Source organism: Tamandua tetradactyla, chromosome 9, assembly GCF_023851605.1.
Source record: "Tamandua tetradactyla isolate mTamTet1 chromosome 9, mTamTet1.pri, whole genome shotgun sequence".
NCBI lineage: Eukaryota > Metazoa > Chordata > Mammalia > Pilosa > Myrmecophagidae > Tamandua > Tamandua tetradactyla.
Genome location: NC_135335.1, coordinates 40,257,953 through 40,283,249, shown reverse-complemented (window position 1 = coordinate 40,283,249; position 25,297 = coordinate 40,257,953). Strand labels below are relative to the sequence as shown.

Here is a 25,297-nt window from a genome sequence, read left to right as displayed (position 1 = left end):
ATAAATTTTGTATCAAATAAACATTTTTTGCTTTAGTCTCACATATAAGGTGAAATTTTTAAATATTAATTACCATCTATTTTCAGCACCCTGCAGTAATGACATTCCTTTGTTCTTCTTCATGCACAAATATTTTTAAAATTTGTACATTTAGTCACTATTATTACACACTCTAGGTATTCCTAGATTATACCATCTCAATCTTCATCATCTATCTTTCTTTGTGATTTTATTTATGACCCCAGTCCTCCTCCCTCTATCATTCTCACATTCAGCTTCATTCAGTGTTTTAACATAATTGCATTATAGTTAGGTAGTCTTGTGCTGTCCATTCCTGAATTTTTATATTCAGTCCTGTTGCAAAACCTGTATCCCTTCAGCTCCAATTACCCAATATCTTACCCTATTTCTATCTCCTGATGGTCTCTGTTACCAACAAAATATTCCAAGTTTATTCACTAATGTCAGTTCATATCAGTGAGACCATACAGTATATGTCCTTTTGTTTTTGGCTAATCTCACTCAGCATAATGTCCTTAAGGACCATCCATGTTGTTACATACTTCATAACTTTATTCTGTCTTACAGCTGTATAATATTCCATCATATGTATATGCCACAGTTTGTTTAGCCACCTGTCTGTTGATGGACATTTTGGCTGCTTCCATCTCTTGGTAATTGTAAATAATGCCACTGGGAAGCAGCCTGTTGGGGAGGGGCACCGGCCACTGCGGCTTGGGGAACTCACGGTTCTGGGCGGGGGCTTGCAGTCAGTCCAGCTGGCCCAGACTGGGGTACGCTGTGTGTCCGGTCACTGACATGGCCCCAGGAACTTTTCTGTACTGCTTCTGGTTATTTAGTAGTTGTTCTAGAGGACGAACTAAAATGTGCACATTGCTAAGCCGCCATCTTGGCCCAGAAGTCCAGATGGGACCTTTTGATTAGGTTGTTTCCACTAAGATATGCCACACCCAGTTGTGAATGTGCCCTTTTGATTAGACTGCTTCTGTGGAGATCCTCCCAACTGTGGGTATGGCCTTTTGATTAGATGGAGATGCAACTCCACCCATTCAAGATGGGTCATGATTAGTTTACTGGAGTCCTTTAAAGGGGAAATATTTTAGAAGAAGCTCAGATGCTGAAATTTGGAAATACAGAGGCCCCAGGAGATGCCAGGAACATCACAGACTCAGACATTTAGAGATACTTGGTGTGCTGACAGAGAGAACAGACACCTAGACACAGACATCTGGAGATGCAGAGCCCAGCACATCACCATACTTTGGTGAAAGCTCAGAGTTGAAATAGATGCAGACATCTGAAGATGCAGAGCCCAGAAGGCAATGCCACGTAGCTTCTCAAGAAATGCTAAGCAAGCAAGAACTCAGAGTTCTTCCCCAAAGCAGCTAAATGAGATCTACAGATGCTTAAAGAGGAAGCCACTAGAATCAGAAGCACAAAGCAACGAATTAGAAGCAAGGACCTTAGATACCAGCTACATGTCTTTCCAGCTGACAAAGAAATCCTGGAAGTCATTCGGCCTTCCTCGAGTCAAGGTATCTTACTCTGGATGCCTTAGATTGGACATCTTCATGGCCTTAGAACTATAAACTTACAACTTGATAAATTCCCTTAATAAAAGCCAACCTATTTCTGGTATATTGCATTCCAACAGTTTCAGCAAATTAAAACAAGCAGAAACCTTGAAGGCTGGGGATTGGCTCTAAAAAGGGATTTTATTTTATTTTTGTTTCTCTCTCTTTTTTTCTTTTGTTAAAGTATTCTAAAGCAGCTCATTAGAGAAAGCCTCAGGCATTTTCAAATGTCACCACTGATCCAGGCAAGGGCAGAGTTAAGATAGGTCTGAGAGACAAAGTAACAACTCCAGTGAAGGAGATAATTCCCTAAAGGGTTTATGTGTCCCACAAAAAGGGGGATGGAGCCCAATTCAAGTGGTGGTCCTCCTTCAGAGAATTCAGACTGGAGGGGCTGTGAACCAAAATTAGCTTGTGCTTGTCTTCCACCCCAGCCTCTCTTTCAATCAAACCCCCAACAGACTGAGAATTAAAGACTCTATACCACTTTAAACTGATGGGTTATTATGGGTTGACAAGCGCCACCTGTCGGGCTAGACAGGAAAAACACGGAGTCTAGAGGCTCCACAGGAACGTCAAAAACCTGCTGGGTTGTACCCTAAGAGAAACTTGATACTGATTACATGCTCCTCCTGAGACCTGGGGCTGCTTTGCTTGGGAAAATCTGATTGGGGTCAATCATATCTGGGGAAACATTCCTCAAAAAAAGGCTCCATATAGGCAGAACAAGAACCAGAAAAACAAGAACTGAAAAATTCTGACCAGTTAAACAAAAGCTGAGGTCTAGAATTAGTTGAACTGAAAGTCAAAGAACAGATAGAGAACAAAGTCAACCAACAAGAAAATCCTAGGAAAAGTGAAAATGACCTCCAGAATAAGCTAATCAAGGAAATCAGATGCCAACACACCAGCAAAATATTACAGCTTGTCCCAGGAAAAACGAAGATATGGCCCAGTCAAAGAAACAAACTAACACTTTAAAGGAGACACAAGAGTTAAAACAACTAATTAATGTTTAAAAAAAAAAACATGCTAAATCAATGAAAATATCAAATTAACGAGCTGAGAAAAGATAAGGTAAAAGATAAGAAGGATATAAAGAAGACACTGGGGGGCCAACTAGAGCAGTTTGAGATTAGCCCTGCTCCACAGAAAAGTTAGATAAGGGATAGGAGGACAACTGAGGCAGCAATTCAGGAGGACAGCTGACCTGGGAGAGCCTTCAGCACCACACACTGCAGCCCTGGTTGCAGAGGCCAAGGAATTTGTGCTGGTTTGAAAGGAAGTATGCCCCCTAAGAAAAGCCATGTTTTGATATAAATCCCATTTCATAAAGGTAGAATAATCCCTATTCAATACCGTATATTTGAAACTGTAATCAGATCATCTCCCTGGATGATGTGATTTAGTCAAGAGTGGTTGTTAAGCTGGATTAGGTGATGACATGTCTCACTGATTTGGGTGGGTCTTAATTGGTAGACTGGAGTCCTATAAAAGAGGAAATATTTTGGAGAATGAGAGATTCAGAGAGAGCAGAGAATGCTGCAGCACCACGAAGCACAGTCTACCAGCCAGTGACCTTTGGAGATGAAGAAGGAAAACGCCTCCCAAGGAGCTTCATGAAACCAGAAGCCAGGAGAGAAAGCTAGCAGATGACGCCGTATTCACCATGTGCCCTTCCAGCCGAGAGAGAAGCCCTGACTGTGTTCGCCATGTGCCTTCTCACTTGAGAGAGACCCTGAACTTCATCGGCCTTCTTGAACCAAAGTATTTTTCCCTGGATGCCTTTGAATGGACATATCTATAGACCTGTTTAAACTGGGACATTTTCTTGGTCTTGGAACTGTAACCTAGCGATTCATTAAATTCCCCTTTTTAAAAGCCATTCCGTTTCTGGTATATTGCATTCCAGCAGCTAGCAAACTAGAACAGAACTCAAAGGCAGAAAGCTGGAGCCCGGCATGCAGGCACGGAGCCGCGGAACCTGCAGGGGTACACGGATGGGTAGACAGGACTAGAAGTCAGCCAGGCCATGTTCCTTGGGCACACTACCCTCACTGGTGCAGCTCCGTGACCGATGACTCACCCCACACCCCACATACCTGAACCTCCTCACCTGCTCCCATTCCCCGCACTCCAGGTGCCCCCCACCCACCAGCCCCCAGTACACATACCTGCCCCACACCCACACCCCTAGTGCAGCCCTACCCACCTCTCCTACACCCCTCCCAAGCACAACCTCCCCCTGTTCCCTGCAGTCTGTTACCAGCGCATAGAGGTTGCAGGCACTAACCTCCACACCTAGGCTACCGCCGCCACTGCCCCACCCATAGTGTCGCAAGGCTCACTCCACCCCGCCTGAGCTCTGCGCATTCACTGACGGCACTCTCAGGCCCACACATGCGCACGGGCACCCAATCACATCATTCAGCTCTGGGAACTGCATGTTACATCAGCCCAAGAACCACGCATGCGCACCAGCGTCAGCCTCTCTTCCCTGCTCTGAGAAAGTGCTGACCTGCACAGCCAGGTCACCTCTACCCCCAATCCACGAAGGCATAACGCTGACCTGCTGCCACAGCTCTATGCATGCACACAAAGCGCCTGGTGTCTTAGACCAGAGCACACCAGGGTTACGTCCCCTAGACCAGTGCATACGCACAGCTATATCCTTCCTGGCCACTAGGTGCCCATGTTCACAAGCACCTGTGTAAAATCCCCAACCTGCGCCCATACTTGCCCTGAAACAAATCACCACACTGAATGCTCCACCCCGTAGCCTGCTCCCTGTTGTACAACCATCTGCAAACACAAGGCCTTAGACTACTGAAAGAAATCAACTCCCAAAGTCAATCAATCAAGATATCTACATACAACAAAGACAGCAGGTAACTAAGCATATCACAATGTAGACAGATATAGCCCTGCCAAATGACCAAATTAAAACACCAGAGGAGACACAATCATTGGAACAACTAATCAAAGATGTTCATACAACTCTACTTAATAAAGTAAGTGGGATATCAAATAAAATAAAGGAGATCAAGAAGAAAGTAGAAGAGCACAAAGAGGAATTTGAAAGAATAAATAGAAAAATAGAGGAAATCACAGAGATTATAGACTCTGCTGACCAAATAAGAAACATACTAGAGGCACACAATACCAGATTTGAAGAGACAGAAGAAAGAATAAGTGATATAGAGGACAAGATAATTGATTTCAAAGACTCAGAACAGGAAATGGCAAAAAAAAGATGGAAAAAATTGAATAGAAACTCAGGGAAATGACAGATAAAACAAAACGCACAAATGTAAGAATCAATGGTGTCCCAGATGGAGAAGCAAGGAGTAAAGGGCTAGGAAGAGAAGCTGAGGATATAATGAGGGAAAACTTCCCAACACTCATAAAGGACATAAATATACAAGTCAAAGAAACCCAAAGAACTCAAAACAGAATAAATCCAAACAGGCCTTCCCCAAGATACATACTAATCAATATGTCAAATGTTGAAGAGAAGCAGAAAATTCTGAAAGCGGCAAGAGAAAAACAATCTACTACATACAAGGGAAATCACATAAGACTGAGTTCAGACTACTCAACTAGCACCCTGGAGGCAAGAAGGCAATGGTATGATATATTCAAAAATCTGAAAGAAAAAGACTTCCAGCCAAAAATTTTGTACCCAGCCACACTGTCCTTTAAAATTGAGAGATAGATTAAAGCTGTCACAGACAAAGAATTCCTGAAAGAATTTGTCAACAAGAGACCAGCCCTACAAGAAATACTAAAAGGAGTTCTGCCAGCTGAGAAAAAAAAAAAGACAGAAGAGGGAGGTCTGGAGAAGGGCACAGAATTCAAGAGAACCACTAAGGGTAATGAAAGAATACAAAGAGAAAGATGGGAAAGAATATATAGATCTGACGAATAAAATAAAAAAGATGGGGTGGTGGAATCAAGAAATGCCTTTTTAATAACTTTGAATGTTCACAAACTAAACTTACCAATTAAAAGATACAGATTGGCAGACTGCACCTCAAAAGACTTTGTCAAAACGGTGAAGAGGCAGCTAACTCAATGGGAGAAAACATTTGGAAATCACATATCAGACAAAGGTTTGACTTCCTGTATACGCAAAGAAATCAAACAACTCAACAAAAAAAGAACAAACAATCTAATTATAAAATGGGCCAAAGATATGAATAGGCATGTTTCTGAAGAGCAAATACAGATGGCTCGAAAGCACATGAAGAGATGCTCATTTTCACTGGCTACAAGGGAAATGCAGCTCAAGACCAATGAGATACCACCTCACAACTATACGAATGGCTGCTATTAAACAACCAGGAAACTATAAATGTTGGAAAGGATGTGGAGAAACTGGGACACTTATGCACTGTTGTTGGGAATGTACTATGGTGCAGCCACTATGGAAGACTGTTGGGCGGTCCCTTAGGAAACTAAATATCAAGCTGCCCTATGACTCAGCAATAGTACTACTTGGTACATACCCAGAAGAGCTGAAAGCAACAGCACACAAAACAGACACTTGCACACTGATGTTCACGGCAGCATTATTCACAATCGCCAAAATGTGGAAGCAAACCAAATGCCCATCAACAGACAAGTGGGTCAACAAAATGTGGTATATACATACAATGAAATATTATTCAGGAGTAAGATAAAATGACATCCTGAAGCACATGACAAGATGGATGAGCCTTGAGGACATAATGGTGAGCAAAACTGCCAGACACAAAAAGATACTGTATGATTCCACTTTTTTATGACCAGCATAAAGGTATAATCAGACACTTATAATACAGAATACAGGGGACTTAGAGATGGGTGACGTGTTAGCTAATGAGGTTGAACTCCAATGTAAGGGAACAGAGAGGAGCAAAGGTGATTCTCAAGTGAGTCTAGAAGTAATATTACTATATTGAAGATGAACAAGATTGAAAGGGGTTGTATAGACCTACGTGTCCCACTGACTCACACTAGAAATATGAATGAGTTCTTGTAAGAATTACTCAAAGATATGATTCTTTTATACAGAGTGTTTAAGTCCAGGGTACAGGGGGAAAACTGCCATTGCATGCTACCAGCTATGCTCAAAAGGAAACCATCAGGGGCGGGCCGCGGTGGCTCAGCGGGCAAGAGTGCTTGCCTGCCATGCCGGAGGACCCCGGTTCGATTCCCGGCCCCAGCCCATGTAAAAAACAAACAAACAAAATATAATAAAAATAAAGATGTTTCCCTTTCTTCCTCCCTTCCTTCCTTCTCTGTCTTTCTTTCCTTCCTTTAAAAAAAAAAAAAAAGGAAACCATCAGCAAAACCACAGCAACAGCAGAGGTAAATAATGGGGTTAGGGACAAAAGTTAAGAGGAGGTTTAGATCTCCTCTTTGGAAAGGGGTGTGTTTCTGGATTTCTGTCTCTTGGGAACAATGAAATTATCTAAAATTGAGCATGGTAATGGACTGTAGACTTTGGCCCCTCTACATGATGCCCAATGAATGCAGGTGGCTGAAGGATGCACTGACGGAGACATAGAATGGTGAACAATGGTGTATACTTATGAAGGTAGGCTGTGCTGCTACAAAAAGAAACAATGTCGTGAGGCACGCAACAATGTGCATGAACAAATGGGACATTTGGTAAGACAAAATCAGCCAGAAACAGAAAAACAACAATGGTATGGTCACCCTTAGAAAATGCTTATAAGAAAACAGGGGCCTAGAGTCTAAGCTTTTAGAGCAGACACATTAAGTCCAGAGTGATTATTTCTGGATTTTGAGAGGCTGTTTTATACATATAACCTGATATTTGGAGATAAGAACAAAGCCGATTAGGTTGGGGTTAAAGTATTTCTGAACATAGGGGTAAGGAAGATGGTGTCTATATTTTAGAACCACACAAATTCTTCGAGACCAATGGAAGAAAGGTTTATTTGATATGAAACTGAAATTTTCTGTAGTGCATAATCTAATTCAACCTATCTGTATAGCTCACTTGAACAACTGAAACACAGAGAGCCCAGAATGAGAAAGAGGTCCTTTAATCCTATAGAGATTACTGAAATGCCTGGAAACATCCTAGAGTATATTAACCAGATAATCAGAAAGTATTGGTAAAGTCCCCTGAGGGAGGTGAGAAAGACTATGGAACTATTAAACCTTATCATGAGGGAATCCCCTGATACTGTGTCAATCTTTAGGGACACCCAAATCAATAGGCCATGCCCTCGATCATGAGGCTTACTCTTGTGAATCTTATGTAGGTAGCAGAGAAGCTTAGACTACCCATAGGCATGCCTAAGAGTTATTTCTAGAGGACCTCTGTTGTTGCTCAGATGTGGCCTCAGTCTCTCTAAGCCCAACTCTGCAAGTGAAATCATTACCCTCCCCCCTATGTGGGACATGATATCCAGGGGTGAAAGTCTCCCTGGTGACGTGGGAGAAGATTTCCAGGGATGAATCCAGATCTGGCACCATGGGATCAACAATTTCATCCTGACCAAAAGGGGGAAAAGAAGTGTAATCAATAAAGTATCAGTGGCAGAGAGAGTTCAAATAGAGTCGAGAGGCTACTCTGGAGGCTGCTCTTATGCAAGCTTCAATTAGACCTTACTACCTATCATAACCTGCCAATCCCCTACCAGGAACATTCCAGGCAATCCTAAAGAACACCTAGGACAATTTATAAGATTCCACAACAGTTCCAGGCACTAGAGTAACTAGCCAGAAACCTACAACCTCCAGATGGATCCCTGGTCCAAATAAGTCCTGAAACCTAGCCCAGCCTCTCCAGAACAGTAGATAGTTCCATCTCTGTACCCGATATTAGTGACAGACCCTTCCAAAATATCAAAAATTTAGAATTGCCATAGCCCAAACAACCCCAATGAGAGACATGGAAAGATCAAAGATGATGGTGGAATTATACATAGAAGATAGGAATTAACAAATGAATATGAATGTTGAATCATTAAATTGATATCTCTTTTAGTCTCCAGTATTTTAGAGGAGCTAGATGTAAAAACCTAAAATTGTGAAACTGTAACCCATGTCAAAGTCTGAAATATGTTCTACAACTAATTGTGGTGTTGTGCTTGGAAATTTATAGCTTTTTTGTATATATGCTATTGTTCACACACAAAAAAAGTCGACTGTGATGATAAAAAATAAAAAATAAAAAACTAAGTCCTTGATATAGTATAACAGAGAAGACAGGATTTAACAAATTGGTATGACTGTTGAATTGCGGTTTCTGTTAATCTCCAGTATCTTGGAGAAGCAAGAGGAGAAAAATGAAAACTCATGGAACTGTAACCCATACCAAACTTTATAATCTGTTCTATAACTGCTTGTTAAAATGTACTTGGAGGGGCGGGCCACGGTGGCTAAGCAGGTAAGAATGCTTGCCTGCCAAGCCTGAGGACCCGGGTTTGATTCCCGGTGCCTGCCCATGTAAAAATGTACTTCGAAATTTATTGTTTTTTTATATATTTATTATATTTCACAATAAAAAAAGATAAAGAAATGGGCAAATATAAGAACTGGAAAGCTTGAAATAACAATAGCAGAAGTTATAGGAATAAGAAGTACAACAGAAGAGATGAAAAGCACAATGGAGACCCACCCACAACAGATGTGAAGAGGCAGAAGAAAGGATTAGTGAACTAGAGAACAAGACATCTGAAATACTATACACAAAAAGAACAGATAGGGAAAAGAATGGAAAAATATGAGCAGGGTCTCAGGGAACTGAATGACAATATGAAAGACACAAATATACATGCTATGGATGTCCCAGAAGGAGAAGAGAAGGGAAAAGGGGCAGAAAAAATAATGGAGGAAATAATCATGGAAAGTTTCCCAACTTGGATGAAAGACATAAAATTACAGATCCAAGAAGCGCAGCATACCACAAACAGAATAACTATGAATAGACCTACACCAAGATACTTACTAATCAATCATATTGCCAAATGCCAAGGACTAAGACACAATTATGAAAACAGTAACAGAAAAGCAATCCAGCACGTACATGGGAAGCGTGATCAGACTATGCGTTGATTTATCAGCAGAAAATATAGACTTGAGAAGGCAGTGGTATGATATATTTAAGATACTAAAAGAGAAAACCTGCCAACCAAGAATTCTACATCCGGCAAAACTGTGCTTCAAAAATGAGGGAGAATTTAAAATATTATCAGGCACACACTGAGAGAATTTGTAAACAAGAGACCTGCTCTACATAAAATACTGAAGGGAGCACTTTAGACAAATAAGAAAAGATACTAGAGAGAGGTCGGATAAGAATGTAGAAATGAAGACTACTAGTAAGAAGAGGGAGAGAGAGAAAAAGATGTATCAGAATAAATTCATAAGACATGCAACAATATGGAGGAAACTTGTGGACATTATTATACTGAGTGAAATTAGCCAGAAGCGAAATGACAAATACTACATGGTCTTGCTAACATGAGCTAAATGTAATGAGCAAACTCTAGGAGTTAAAGTTAAGAACACAGATTATCAGGAGATAGAAAGGCACAATACTATGTGATGGACACAATATTGTAAGTATAATGAACAAAGCTGAGTGCGTGTACCATTGAAAGAGGAAGGCTAGGGGCATGTAGGATGCCAGAGGAAAGAAAGAAGATAATGCATGAGACTGTAAAACGTAGCGAAACCTAGAGTGAACAATTATGGTGATTAAATGTACAAATATAAGAATGTTTTTACTTGAGGGAGAAAAAATGAATGTCAACAGTGTAAAACGCTGAAATGGGATGACACACAGAAAAAACACAATCATTGCAATCTAGGGTCTATAGTTAAGCTTCCATTAAATGTAACAAAGGCAATATACCAAAGCCAAAGGTCAATAAGAGGGGACTATAAGGGAAGGGTATGGCGGTCTTGGTGGTGGTCCTGTTTCTCCTTTTTACTTTTTAAATTTTTCGTTCTTCATTTATTTTTCCTCTTCTTTCTTTGTGGAAGAAACAGAAATGTCCTTATATAGGTTGTGGAGTACATGTATAACTATGTGATTATACCAGAATCCTTTGATTGATTAATTAGCCCTCCAAGCCGCAGAGGCTGGGGCCCCTTCCCCCAAGGCTGGTTCCCAGGATGGGGAAAGAAAGAGGCTTTACTAACAGGAAGGAGATGAGCTCAACCAAGCTCCAATTCTGCATCTAATGAACAAATTCTGACTATTAATAATAGGCATCCAGCTCAGCTAAACCTTGAATAAAAGCTAAAGTTACTAGTTTTTGCTCCGGCACAAAGAGACAGGGCTGACTGGGGAAAAAAAAAAAAAAAGAGGTTTTTTTTTTGATCAGACAGCACAAAATACCTGCAAAGGTCTGGACCCTAAAAAAAAAAGAGGGGGCACAGAGGACCTGGAGATATGTAGAGCAACGTACCAATTTAAACTCTTGATTAACAAATCTGAGGAAAGAGGGTCCTGCTCTGAAAAGGATTATTTTTTTTTCCTTTGTTTCTACTGCTTCACTGCTCTCAGGCTCCAACTGGCAAGGGCAGAATTAAGCTTGCCTGAGAGACAAAAGAGGCTGGTCAGGTGAAAGGATGAAACTCTTTGGAGGCTGTGCCTTCCCCAGGAGAGGGGTGGGCCCAGCTGAGGTTGAATCCCTTCCTCAAGGAATTCAGACCAGGGACAGGAAAACTTAAGCAATTAAAGCCAGGCTACAGCCTCTCCTCTGTCTCAACCACGCCTCCAGCAGGAAGAGTCTGCTGAAGTTAAAGGCACTGCATCATTTTAAGCTGGTGAGACCTGCAGGCAGGCAAATGCCACATACTGGGCAGGACAGGAAAGACACAGAGTCTAGAGTTTCCTTCATAGGAAACCCTGTCAACTTGCGGGGTCACACCTTCAGGGAAAACTGATGTACGTGACTCTTTCCTCCTGAGAGGCCAGTCTGGTCTGGGAAAATCTGACTGGGGTCTACAATATCTAAGTAAACCCTCTTGTGCTGGTTTGAAAGGATGTATGGACCCTAGAAAAGTCATGTTTTAATCAAAATCCCATTTTGTAAAATGGTAGAAAAATCCTTATTCAATACTTTATGTTTGAAACTGTAATCAGATCATCTCCCTGGAGGTGTGATTTAATCAAGAGTGGTTGTTAAACTGGATTAGACGACAACAAGTCTCCACCCATTTGGGTGGGTCTTAAGAAGTTTCTGGAGTCCTATAAAAGAGGAAACATTTTGGAGAATGAGAGCGATTCAGAGAGAGCCAGAGAATGACGTAATCACGTGAGCCCACAAGCCAGCAACCTTTAGAGATGAAAAAGGAAAATGCCTCCCAGGGAGCTTCATGAAACAGGAAGCCAGGAGAGAAAGCTAGCAGATGATGCCTTGCTCACCATGTGCACTTCCAGCTGAGAGAGAAACCATTGAGTGTGTTCACCATGTGCCTTCTCAGATGAGAGAGAGACCCTGAATTTCATCGGCCTTCCTGAACCAAGGTATCTTTCCCTGGATACCTTTGATTGGACATTTCTATAGACTTGTGGTAATTGGGACATTATCTCAGACTTAGAACTGTAAACTTGCAACTTATTAAATTCCCCTTTTTAAAAGCCATTCCATTTCAGGTATATTGCATTCCAGCAGCTAGCAAACTAGAACACCTCCTAAGGAAAAAAAAAAAAAGGCATCATACAGGCAGGACAAGAAACAAGAAAACAACAACTGAAAAATTCTGATCCATTAAACAAAACCTATGTAGAGGTCTAGAATAAACTGAACTGAATGTCAAAGAACAGATAGAGAACAAAGCCATCCAACAAGAACATCCTAGATAAAAGAGTGAAAACAATCTCCAGAATAAACTACTTAAGGAAATTAAATGTCTAGACGCCAGCAAAAAAATAACAAATCATACTAGGAAAATTGAAAATATGTCCCAGTCAAAGGGCCATACAATTCAAACGAGATACAGGAGTTGAAACAATTAATTCAGGATGTCTGAATAGACATGGAAAACCTCGTCAAAAATCAAATCAATGAACTGAGGGAGGATATAAAGAAGGCAATGGATGAACAAAGAAAAGAAATTGAAAAAGTCTGAAAAACAAATCACAGAACTTTGGGAATAAAAGGCAGAGTAGAAGAGATGAAAAAAACAATGGAAAACTAGAACGCTAGATTTCAAGAGGCAGAAGATAGGATTATTGTACTGGAGGAAAAGACATCTGAAATCCAACAGGCAAAAGAAAATATAGGGAAAAGAATGGGAAAATATGAGCAAGGACTCAGTGAATTGAATGACAACATGAAGCACATGAATACATGTGTTGTGGTGTCCCAGAAGGAGAAGAGAAAGGAAAAGGAAGAGTAAGATTAATGAAGGAAATTATCACTGAAAATTTCCCAACTTTTATGAAAGACATAAAATTACAGATTCAAGAAGTGCAGCGTACCCCAAACAGAACAGATCCAAGTAGACACACTCCAAAACACTTACTAATCAAAATGTTAGATGTCAACGAAAAAGAGAGAATTTTGAAAACAGCAAGAGAAAAGCAATCCATCACATACAAGGAAAGCCCAATAAGACTGCCTGTACATTTCTCAGCAGAAACCATGGAGGCAAGAAGACAGTGATCTAAAAGAGAAAAACTGCCAACAAAGATTTCCATACCCAACAAAACTGTCCTACAAAAATGAAGGGGGTGGGCCACAGTGGCTCAAGAGGAAGAGTTCTCCCCTGCCATGCCAGAGACCCGGGTTCAGTTCTTGGTGCATGCCCATGTGAAAAAAAAAAAAGTGGAAATTAAAACATTTTCAGACAAAACATTACTGAGAGACTTTCTGACCAAGAGACTGGCTTTGCAAGAAATACTAAAGGGAGCAGAAGAGATAGATAGGGAAAGACATGAGAAAGAGGTGTGGAGAAGAGTATAGAAATGAAGACTATTTTTACTAAAGGTAAAAAGAGGAATAATTAGATATGACTTATCAAATCCAAAAGGCAAAATGGTAATAGAAAGCATTGCCCTTACAGTGATAACACTAAATGTTAATGGATTAAACTAACCAATCAAAATACATAGACTAGTAGAATGGGTTAAAAACAGGACCCATCTGTATGCTGTCTACAGGAGACACACTTTAGACCCAAGGACAAACACAGGTTGAAAGTGAAAAGCTGGGAAAACATATTTCATGCAAACAAAATCAGAAAAAAGCAGGAGTAGCTACACTAATATCCAATTAGAATTCAAATGTAAAACAATTAAAAGAGACAAAGAAGGACACTATGTATTAATAAAAGGAGTAATTCAACAAGAAGACATAACAATCATAAATATTTATGGACTGAGCCAGAGTGCTCCAAAATGCATGAGGCAAACACTGAAAAGAGAAATACACATATTTACCAAAATAGTTAGACTTCAATTCCCCACTCTCATCAATGTAAAGAACATCTAGACAGAGGAACAAAAAAGAAACAGAGAAGTTGAATAATACAATAAATGAACTAAACTTAACAGACATCTATAGAACATTACACCCCACAACAGCAGGATATACCTTTCTCTCAACACTCATGGATCATTCTCAAGGATAGACCATATGCTGGGTCACAAAGCAAGTCTCAATAAATTAAAAAAGACTGAAATTATACAAAACACTTACTTGGATCATAAAGGAATGAAGTTGGAAATCAATAATAGGCAGCGTGCCAGAAAACTCACAAATATGTGGAGGCTCAAAAACACACTCTTAAACAACCAGTGGGTCAAGGAAGAAATTACAAGAGAAATCAGTAAATATTTTGAGGAAAATGAAAATGAAAACATAACATGTTAAAATTTATGTGATGCAGCAAAGGCAGTGCTAAGAGGGAAATTTATTGCCCTAAACACCTATATCAAAAAAGAAGAGCAAAAATTGAGGAATTAACTGTTCACTTGGAAGAACTAGAGAAAGAACAGCAAACTAACCCAAAAGCAGGCAAAAGGAAAGACATAACAAAGATTAGAGCAAAAATAAATAAAGTTGAAAACAATCAAGAAAATCAACAAAAACAAAAGTTGATTATATGAGAAAATTAATAAAATTGATGGACTCTTAGCAAGGTTGACAAAAAAAAGAAGAGGACGCAAATAAATAAAATCAGAAATGGAAGAGGAGACATAACTATTGACAGAAATAAAAGCGGTAATGAGAGGATACTATGACCTTTATGCTAATAAACTAAATAACATAGATGAAATGGACAACTTCCTAGAAAGACTCGAGCAGAAATAGATGACCGCAACAAACCAATCACAAGTAAAGAAATTGAATCGGTCATTAAGAAGCTCGCAAAAAAGAAAAGTCCAGGACCAGATGGCTTCACATGTGAATTCTACCAAATATTCAAGAAAGAATTAGTACCAATCCTGCTCAAACTCTTCAAACAAACTGAAGAGGCGGGAAGGCTACATAAACTCATTCTATGAAGCCAACATCACCCTCATACCAACGCCAGATAAACATACTACAAGAAAAGAAAATTACAGACCAATCTCTCTAATGAATACAGATGCAAAAATTCTCAATAAAAATCTTGCAACTAAAATTCAGAAGCATATTAAAAGAATTATACCTCAACCAAATAGGATTCACCCAGGGTATGCAAGATGGTGCAACATAAGAAAATCAATTAATATAATATACCATATCAACAAATCAAAGCAGAAAAACCACATGATCATCTCGATTGATGCAGAAAAGGCATTTGACAAAATTCAACATCCTTTCTTGTTGAAAACACTTCAAAGGATAGGAATAAAAGGGAACTGCTTCACCATGATAAAGGGAATATATGAAAAACCCACAGTTATTCTCAATGAGGATAAACTGAGAACCCCCTAAGATCAGGAACAAGACAAGAATGTTCACTATCACCACTGTTATTCTATATCGTGTAGGAAATTCTAGCAAGAGCAATTAGATAAGAAAAAGAAATATAAGGCATCAAAATTGGAAAGAAATAAGTAAAACTCTCACTGTTTGCAGATGATCTGATACTAAATGTCAAAAACCCTGAAAAATCCACAGCAAAACTACTAGCACTAACCGAAGAGTACCCCAGAGTGGCAGGTTACAAGTTCAAAATTCAAAAATCTGTAATGTCTCTATATGTTAGTAATGAACAATCTGAGGGGGGAATCAAGAAAAAAATTCCATTTACAAATGCAACCAAAAGAATAAAATATTTAGAAATGAATTTAACTAAGAATACAAAAGACCTATACAAAGAAAACTACAAGAAATTGCTAAAAGAAATCACAGAAGACCTAAAAAAACAGAACGGCATACTGTGTTCATGGATTGGAAGACTAAATATAGTTAAGATGCCAATTCTATAAAGTTATGAAGTATGTAATAAATAGATGGACCTTAAGGATATTATGCTGAGTGACATTAGTCAGAAACAAAAGGACATATACTGTATGGTCTCACTGATATGAACTGACATTAGTGAATAAATTTGGAGAATTTCAGTTGGTAACAGAGATCATCAGGAGATAGAAATAGGGTAAGATATTGGATAATTGGAGCTGAAGGGATACAGATTGCACAACAGGACTGACTGTAAAAATTCAGAAATGGATAGCGCAATACTATCTAACTGTAATATAATTATGTTAGAACACTGAATGAAGCTGAATGTGAGAATGATAAAGGGAGGAGGGCTGGGGGCACAAATGAAATCACAAAGAAAGAAGATAAAGACTGAGATGGTATAATCTAGGAATGCCAATGATAGTGACTAAATGTACAAATTTAAAAATGCCCCAATAAATCCCAGAGTAATTTTAACAGTAGTTAAAAAAATATTTGCAAAGTTCCCTTGGGGAAATGATAAGAAAGGGGGAAAATTCAACTTCCCCAAGTGGCGAATTCTTGATATTCTCACAAGCAGTGGGGACAACCAAAGTAATAGGCTGAGCCCCTGTGGTAGTTAGATTCAGTTGTCAACTTGGCCAAGTGAAGGTACCTAGTTCTGTTGCTGTGGACATGAGCCAATGGTACATGAACCTTATCTATTGTTCATTACATCTGCAGTCAGCTAAGAGGCATTCCTGCTGTAATGAATGATGTTTGATTTAACTGGCTGGTGCTTAAATGAGAGAGCTCAACGTAGCACAGCCCAAGTAGCTCAGCCTACCTCATCTCAGCACTCGCAGCTCAACCCAGGCCTTTGGAGATGCAGAAAGAAATCACCCTGGGGAAAGTTGTTGGAATCCAGAGGCCTGGAGAGAAGACCAGCAGAGATCACTCTGTGCCTTCCCACACAGAAAGAACCTCAGTTGAAAGTTAGCTGCCTTTCCTCTGAAGAACTAATGAAATAAATCCCCTTTTATTAAAAGCTAATCCGTCTCTGGTGTGTTGCATTCCGGCAGCTAGCAAACTACAACAGCCCCAATTGTGGAGTTTGTTCATATGAAACTTAACCCCACAAAGGATAGGTCAAGCCTACTTAAAATTAGGCCTAAGAATCACCCCCAAGAGAACCTCTTTTGTTGCTAAGATGTGGCCTCTCTCTCCAGCCAACACAACAAGCAAACTCACTGCCCTCCCTCTCTCTACACGGGACATTACTCCCAGGGGTGTGGACTTTCCTGGCAATGTGGGACAGAATTCCTAGAATAAGCTGGGAATCAGCACCAAGGGATTGAGAAAACCTTCTTGACCAAAAGGGGGAAGAGTGAAATGAGATAAAATAAAGTGTCAATGGCTGAGAGATTCCAAAGAGTCGAGAGGGTATCCTGGAGGTTATTCTTACACATTAAATAGTATCACCCTGTTAGTCAAGATGTAATGGAGAGGCTAGAGGGAACTGCCTGAAAATACAGAGCTGTGTTCCAGTAGCCATGTTTCTTAAAGATGATTGTATAATGATACAGCTTTCACAATGTGACTGTGTGATTGTGAAAACCTTGTGTCTGATGCTTTTATTTACCTTATCAACAGATGAATAAAATATATGGAATAAAAATAAATAATAGGGGGAACAAATGTTAAAAAAAATTTAGTAGATTGAAATGCTAGTGATCAATGAAAAGGAGGGGTAAGGGGTATCGTATGTATGAATTTTTTTCTGTTGTCTTTTAATTTTTTTCTGAATTGATGCAAGTGTTCTAAGAAATGATCATGATGATGAATATGCAACTATGTGATGATATTGGGAATTACTGATTACACATGTAGAACAGAATGATCATGTTAAGAATGTTTATGTTTGTTGTTATATTTTTTAAAAAATTAAAAAATTAATTAAAAAACATATAAACAAAACAATAAATTTCAAAGCACATTACAACTAATTATAGAACAAATTTCAGAGTCTGGTATGTGTTACAATTCCATATTTTCAGGTTTTTACTACTGGCTGTTCCAAGATTAAAAGAAATATTAATATAATGAAAAAATAAGATATCAATTCTACCTAAATTGATTTATAGAATTCAAAGCAATACCAATTAAAATCCCAAAAACTGACTTTTCAGAAACAGAAAAACCAATAACCAAATTTATCTGAAAGGGCAGGGTGCCCCAAATAGCTAAAACATATCCTGAGAAAGGAAAACGAAGTTGGAGGTCTCACACTACCTGACTTTAAGGTGTATTACAAAGCTACCGTGGTCAAAACAGCATGGTATTGGCATAAAGATAGATATACTGACCAATGGAATTGACTAGAGTGTTCAGATATAGACCCTCTCATTTATGGACAATTGACCTTTGATAAGGCAGTCAAGCCAACTCACCTGGGACAGAACAGCTTGTCAATAAATGGTACCTAGAGAACTGGATAGCCACATGCAAATGAATGAAAGAGGAGCCATATCTCACACCCTACTCAAAATGGATCAAAGACCTAAACAGTAGATCTAAGACCATAAAACTTTTAGAAGAAAACGTAAGGAAATATCTTATAAATCTTATAATAGGAGGTGGTTTCCTAGATCTTATACCCAAGGCACGAGCATTGAAGAAAGAAATAGATAAACGGGAACTCCTCAAAATTAAATGCTTTTGTGTATCAAAGAACTTTGTCAAGAAAGTAAAAAGACAGCCTACACAATGGGAGGCAATATTTGGAAACGATATATCAGATAAGGGTCTAGTATCCAGAATATATAAAGAGATTGTTCAACTCAACAACAAAAAGACAAACAACCCAAGTACAAAGTGGGCGAAAGACATGAACAGACACTTTTCAGAAGGGGAAATACAAATGGCCAAAAGGCACATGTAAAGATGCTCAGCTTTCCTGGCTATTAGGGAAATACAAATCAAAACCACAATGAGATATCATCTCACACCAACCAAAATAGCCATTATCAATAAAACAAAAAATGACAAGTGCTAGAGAGGATGTGGAGAATGAGGCACACTAGAGAGGATGTGGAGAAAGAGACACATTTATCCGCTATTGGTGGGAGTATCAAATGGTACAACTACTGTGGAAGGCAGTCTGGCAGTTCCTCAAGAAGCTAAGCATGGAATTGCCATATGATCCAGCAATACCATTACTAGGTATCTACTCAGAGAACATGAGGACAAAGACACAAATGGACATTTGCACACCAATGTTTATAGTAGCATTATTTACAGTTGCCTAGAGACGGAAACAGCCAAATGTCCATCAACAGATGAGTGGCTAAACAAGCTGTGGAATATACATTCAATGAATTATATGCAATTGTAAGACAGAATAAAGTTACGAAGTATGTAATATCATGGATGGTCCTTGAGGGCATTATGCTGAGTGACATTAGCCAGAAACAAAAGGACAAATACTGTATAGTTTCATTGATATGAACTAATATTAATGAATGACCTTGGAGAATTTCAGGTAAGAACAGAGGTTATCAGGAGATAGAAATAGGGTAGATATTGGGTAATTGGAACTGAATTAGATTGTGCACAGGACTGATTGTAAAAATTCAGAAATGGATAGTACAATACTAACTAATTGTAGTACAATAATGTTAGTACACTGAATGAAGCTTAATGTGAGAATGATAGAGGGAGGAGGGCTGAGGGCACAAATGAAATTAGAAGGAAAGATAGATGATAAAGACTGAGATGGTATAATCTAGGAATGCTTAGAGTGTACAATGATAGTGACTAAATGTACAAATTAAAAAATGTTTTTGTATGAGGAATAACAAAGTTATGTCAATATTGCAGGGAGTTGAAAATAGATGGTCATTCATATCTTAAAACTTTAACTTATGTGTGAGACTAAAGCAAAAAATGATTATTTGGAGCAAAATTTATATTTTGACTGGTGCATCTTCTAATATAACTTATATGGACAGTTTAATTGAACACCATAAGTGCATGGAACCTTGAGTAAGGCATGAGATTGTGTAGGTTTGTTCAGAGTGATGCCCCAATAAATGCCAGAGTGATTTGAACAGTGAATAAAAAAGTATTTGCAAAGTCTCCTTGGGGGCATGGTGAGAGAGAGGGAAAATTCAAGTTTCCTTTCAGAGAAGGCCTGATATTCTTACAAGCAGTGAGGACAACAAAGTCAACAGGCTGAACCCTCAATCTTGGGGTTTGTTCATATGAAACTTATCCCCACAAAGGATAGGCTAAGCCTACTTAAAATCAGGCCTAATAGTCACCCCCAGAGAACCTCTTCTGTTGCTCAGATGTGGCCTATCTTTCAGCCAACACAGCAAGCAAATCCATTGCCCTCCCCATTCCCATGTGGGACATGACTCCCAGGGGTGTAAACCTTCCTGGCAACATGGGACAAAAATCCTAGAATGAGCTGGGACTCAGCATCAAGGGATTGAGAAAACCTTGACTGAAAGGGGGTAGAAAGAAATGAGACAAAATAAAGAATCAGTGGCTGAGAGATTTCAAACAGAGTCGATAGTTTATACTGGAGGTTATTCTTACACATTATATAGATAACCCCTTTTTAGTTTAAAGTGTATTAGAGAGGCTAGACGGAAGTACCTGAAACAGTACAGCTTTGTTTCAATAGCCACGTTTCTTGAAGATGATTGTACAATGATACAGTTTTCACAATGTGACTGTGTGATTGTGAAAACCTTATTCTGATGCTCCTTTTATCTACAGTATGGACAGATGAGGAAAAAATATGGATTAAAAATAAATAAATAATAGGGGGAACAAATGTTAAAATAAATTGGGTAGAGGGGAATACTAGTGGTCAAAGAGAGGGATGGGTAAGGGGTATGGTAAGTACGAGTTTTTTCTTTTTTCTTTTTATTTCTTTTTCTGGAGTGATGTAAATGCTCTGAGAAATGGTCATGGTGATGAATATGTAACTAAGTGATCATATTGTGAGCCACTGACTGCATACCAAGTATGGAATGTTCATATGTTAAGAATGTTCGTGTTGTATGTGGATTAGTTTTATTAATAAAAATTAAAGAAAAAAAGGCTCTCAAGAAAGCAAAGGCCAGGACTCTATGGCTTCACTACTGAACCCTAACAAATATTAAAAGAAGCATTAACACCAATCCTACTCAAACTCTACCAAAAAAGAGAAGAGGAAGAATATGTCCTAACTCATTCTAGGAGGTCAGCACTACCCTGATATGAAAACTAGATAAAATCAGCACAAGAAAAGAAAAATTCAGACTAATATCCATTATGAATATAGATGCAAAAAGTCTGCAACAAAATACTGGCAAATCAAATCTAACAGTATACTAAAAGGATTATATGCCATGACCAAGTGGGATTTATTCCAGGAATGCAAAGATGACAAAGTAAATCAAGTTATGTAATACAATACCTTAATAGAATAAAGGAAAAAGAATACATGATCATCTCAATTGACAGTGAGAAACTATTTGAAAAAATTGAACAACTTTTCATGGTAAAAACACTCAGAAAAGTCAGAATAGAAGAGAACTTTCCCAACTTGATAAAAGCCTGTATGAAAAACCCATAGCTGATATCATACTCAATGGTGAAAGACTGAAATCTTTCCCTCTAAGATGAGAAAGAAGACAAGGATGTCCACTGTCACCATTGCTATTCAACACTGTACAAGTTCTAGCCAGAGCAAACAGGCAGGAGAAAGAAGTATAAGGCATCCAAATTAGAAAAGAAGCAAAATTATCCCTATTCACAGATGGCATAATCCTATATATAGAAAACCCCAACAAATCCACAAGAGAGCTACTAAAACTAATTAAAAAATTCAGCAAAGTTGAAGGATACAAGACAAATCCACAGATGTAAGCTGGGTTTCTATACACCACTAATGAACAAACTGTAAAGGAAATCAAGAAAATTATTCTTTTTACAATATCATCTGTTCTAGTTTGCTAGCTGCCAGAATGCAACACACCAGAGACGGATTGGCTTTTAATAAAAGGGGATTTATTTTGTTGGTTCTTCAGAGGAAAGGCAGCTAACTTTCCACTGAGGCTCTTTCTTACGTGGAAGGCACAGGATGGTCTCTGCTGGTCTTCTCTCCAGGCCCCTGGGTTCCAACAACTTTCCCTGAGGTGACTTATTTCTGCATCTCCAAAGGCCTGGGCTGAGCTGCAAGTGCTGAGATGAGGAATGCCGAGCTGCTTGGCTGTGCTACATTGCGTTCTCTCATTTAAGCACCAGCCAATTAAGTCAAACATCACTCATTGCAGCAGACACGCCTCCTAGCCGACTGCCGATGTAATTGGCAACAGATGAGGTTCACATACCGTTGGCTTATGTCCGCAGCAACAAGATTAGGTATGCTCACCTGGCCAAGTTGACAACTGAATCTAACTAACACATCATCTAAAAGAATAAAATACTTAGAAATAAATTTAACCAATAAGGTAAAATACTTGTACAATGAGAGCTGCAAAACATTGCAGAAAAAAATTAAGGACCTAAATAAATGGAATGGCACCTCATGTTCATGAATTAGAAGACTTAATATTAATATGTCAATACAGCCAAAAGCAATGTAAAAATTCAATGCAATCCCTATCAAAATTCCTGCAGCCTGTTCTACAGAAAAGGGAAAGCTGCTCCTCAAATTAATATGGAATTGCAAGGTGCCCCAAATAGCCAAAGCAACCTTGGAAAGAAAGAACAAAGTTGGAAGACTCACACTTCCTGATTTAAAAACTTACTACAAAGCTACAATAATTAATACAATGTGGTCCTGGCATAAGGCTAGCCAATGGGATAGAACTGAGGGTCCAGAAACAACTCCATATTATCTATGGGCAGTTGATTTTTGACAAAGGTGCCTAAGTCCACTCAATGGGGAAAGAACAGCCTCTTCACTTTCCTGTGCTAGGACAACAGGAAAGCCACAGGCAAAAGAATAAATGTGGACTTCTACCTCTCATGATACACAAAGATTAAATAAAAATGGATCAAAACTAAAAGAGCTAATACTATAAAGCTCTTAAAACACACACACACACACACACAGGGAAGTATCTTCAGGACTTTGCCCAAGGCAATGGCAATGGAGTTTTAGATTTTACACCAAAAGACAAGAAACAAAGCAAAAAATAAAGTGATCTTCATCAGAATTTAAAACTCTTGTATATCAAAGGAAATTATCAGGAAAGTAAAAAGACAATCTACAGAATGGGAGGAAACACATGGAAACTATATATCCAATATGAGGTTTAATATCTGTAATACATAAAGAACACCTATAACTTAAAAAGACAGACAACCCTAAATAATGGGCCAAAGATTTGAACAGACATTTCTTCAAAGAAGATATTCATATGATCAATAAGCATTAGAGAAGTGCAAATTAAAACTATACTGAGGCACCACTTCATATCCACTAGGATGGCTATTATATAAAAAACTGAAAAGTATTGGCAAGGATGCAAAGAAATAGGAATCCTCATACATTATTGGTAGGAACATCAAGTGGTACAGTTGCTTTGGAAAACAGTATAGCAGTTCCTCAGAAAGTTAAACATAGAATTATTATATGACCTGGCGATTCCACGCCTAGGTACATACCCTAAGAATTGAAAGCAGGGACAAGGACAAATATTTGTACAACAATATTCACTGCAGTATTATTCACAATAGCCAAAAGGTAGAAGCAACTCAAATGTCTGTCAATAGATGACTGGATAATGAAATGTGATATATGCATACAACAGAATACTATTCAGCCATAAAAAGAAAAGAAGTGCTAGTACATGTGACAATATGGATGAGCCCTGAAGACGTCATGTTGATTGAAATAGGCCAGACACAAAAGGACAATTATTGTATGATTTCTCTTAGAAGAAATACTTAGAATAAGCAAATTCATAAAGACAGAAAGCAGAATAATGGTTACCATGGGTGGGAAAGAGGAAGAATGGGGAGTTATCGGTAAATGAGTATGAGCTTTTATTTGGGATGATGAAAATAGTCTAGAAATAGTGATGAAAATAATACAATATTATAATTATTCTTAATGTCAAAGAATTGTCCACTTAAAATGGTTAAAGTGAAAAAATGTATTCATTAAAATTTTTTTTCTATTGTCTTATGGTTTATAATACCTGAACTACACAAAAATGCTTTATCCAGAGGATAAGTATAACTCATTGGTTTATTACTTTACCTGATTTAGGTTGCAAAGCATCACACTGAGCATTGTACATGTGTACAAATTCTTGGTGCCTTTTAATGAGTTGTTGTTTATTTCCTTGAACAGACAACCCATGCTGTTTTAGCTTTTTCTTTAAGTTACGATCGGAGAGCAAGTTATATACAGTTTTGGGCAATGACTTCCTTTTGTGAACAGAGCTGAAAAAAAGAGATCAGAGTATTATTGTGAATTATCAAATGCTCTTTCCCTAAAACACTAATTTATCTTCTGACTCAAAATCTGAGTGATTGGGAAAATATTAGAACCATTAAAGAAAAAAGGGAAGAGAGGAAAAGGATCAAGTTAACAGTGGATAAAGCTGACAGAGTTGGACATGAAATATCTGAGGTGCCAGTGGTACATTCAGATAGTGATATCTGGGTAAAAGCCAGAAATAGCAACTTCAGTCTCAGAAAGAGGTCAGGCCAAACAATGTAGACTTCAGATTCATGAAGAAGGCTCCATTGCCCAAATGCTACGAGATGTTCACTTAAAATCACATTTATGTGGAGCTATTCAATTCTCCACCTCTTTAAAGCATACTTTTCCTAAAATTTGACTATGGTTTTCAAGCAAAATCCCTGTAAAAACAAGTTAACTCAGAAGGTAAGAGTGCAAATCTACTGACAGTTAGGCTATGGATTTAAGGATATATTATCACATATAGCTTCTTAAAAAATTCAGTTCCACAGGCAAATGTACTCCTCAAGCTCCAAGCAATAAATCTGCAAAGGCACTACATGAATAATAACAGAAGGCCTGTTAGGATGGTCAGCTTTACTCAACTCATTAACACCACTTAAGAAAGAAAACACAAAGTTGGCATGTACATAGTATTCTTGTGGTATCATCTTCAAAGACCACAATGGAAAAACAATAACTAAAAAGTATAACATGATTTTGGTCTCTTTAATGTCAATTATGTTATGAATATATAAAGCATTAGAAGAAATTTTATTAGCAAAATCAGCACCTGACTTTTCACTCTATTTACATAAGTAATAGTGGTAAGCACAAAGTCACAATTTTAAATAAAACAAAGACAAATTACTTTC

General features: G+C 38.5%; 1 protein-coding gene across 4 annotated transcripts in view; it reads right to left on the bottom strand.

Annotated features, from left to right (window-relative positions):
• The window catches only part of RAD18 (RAD18 E3 ubiquitin protein ligase), a 137,235-nt gene that overhangs the window by 70,178 nt on the left and 41,760 nt on the right, over positions 1–25,297 (bottom strand). For all 4 annotated transcript variants that reach the window (XR_013157798.1, XR_013157799.1, XR_013157800.1 and 1 more), the window contains exon 7: positions 24,216–24,400. Coding sequence is in view for 1 of the 4 variants with exons in the window: in XM_077116677.1 (XP_076972792.1) it covers positions 24,216–24,400 (185 nt within the window). In the remaining 3 variants the exon portion in view is untranslated. The remainder of the gene's footprint in view (positions 1–24,215; positions 24,401–25,297) is intronic.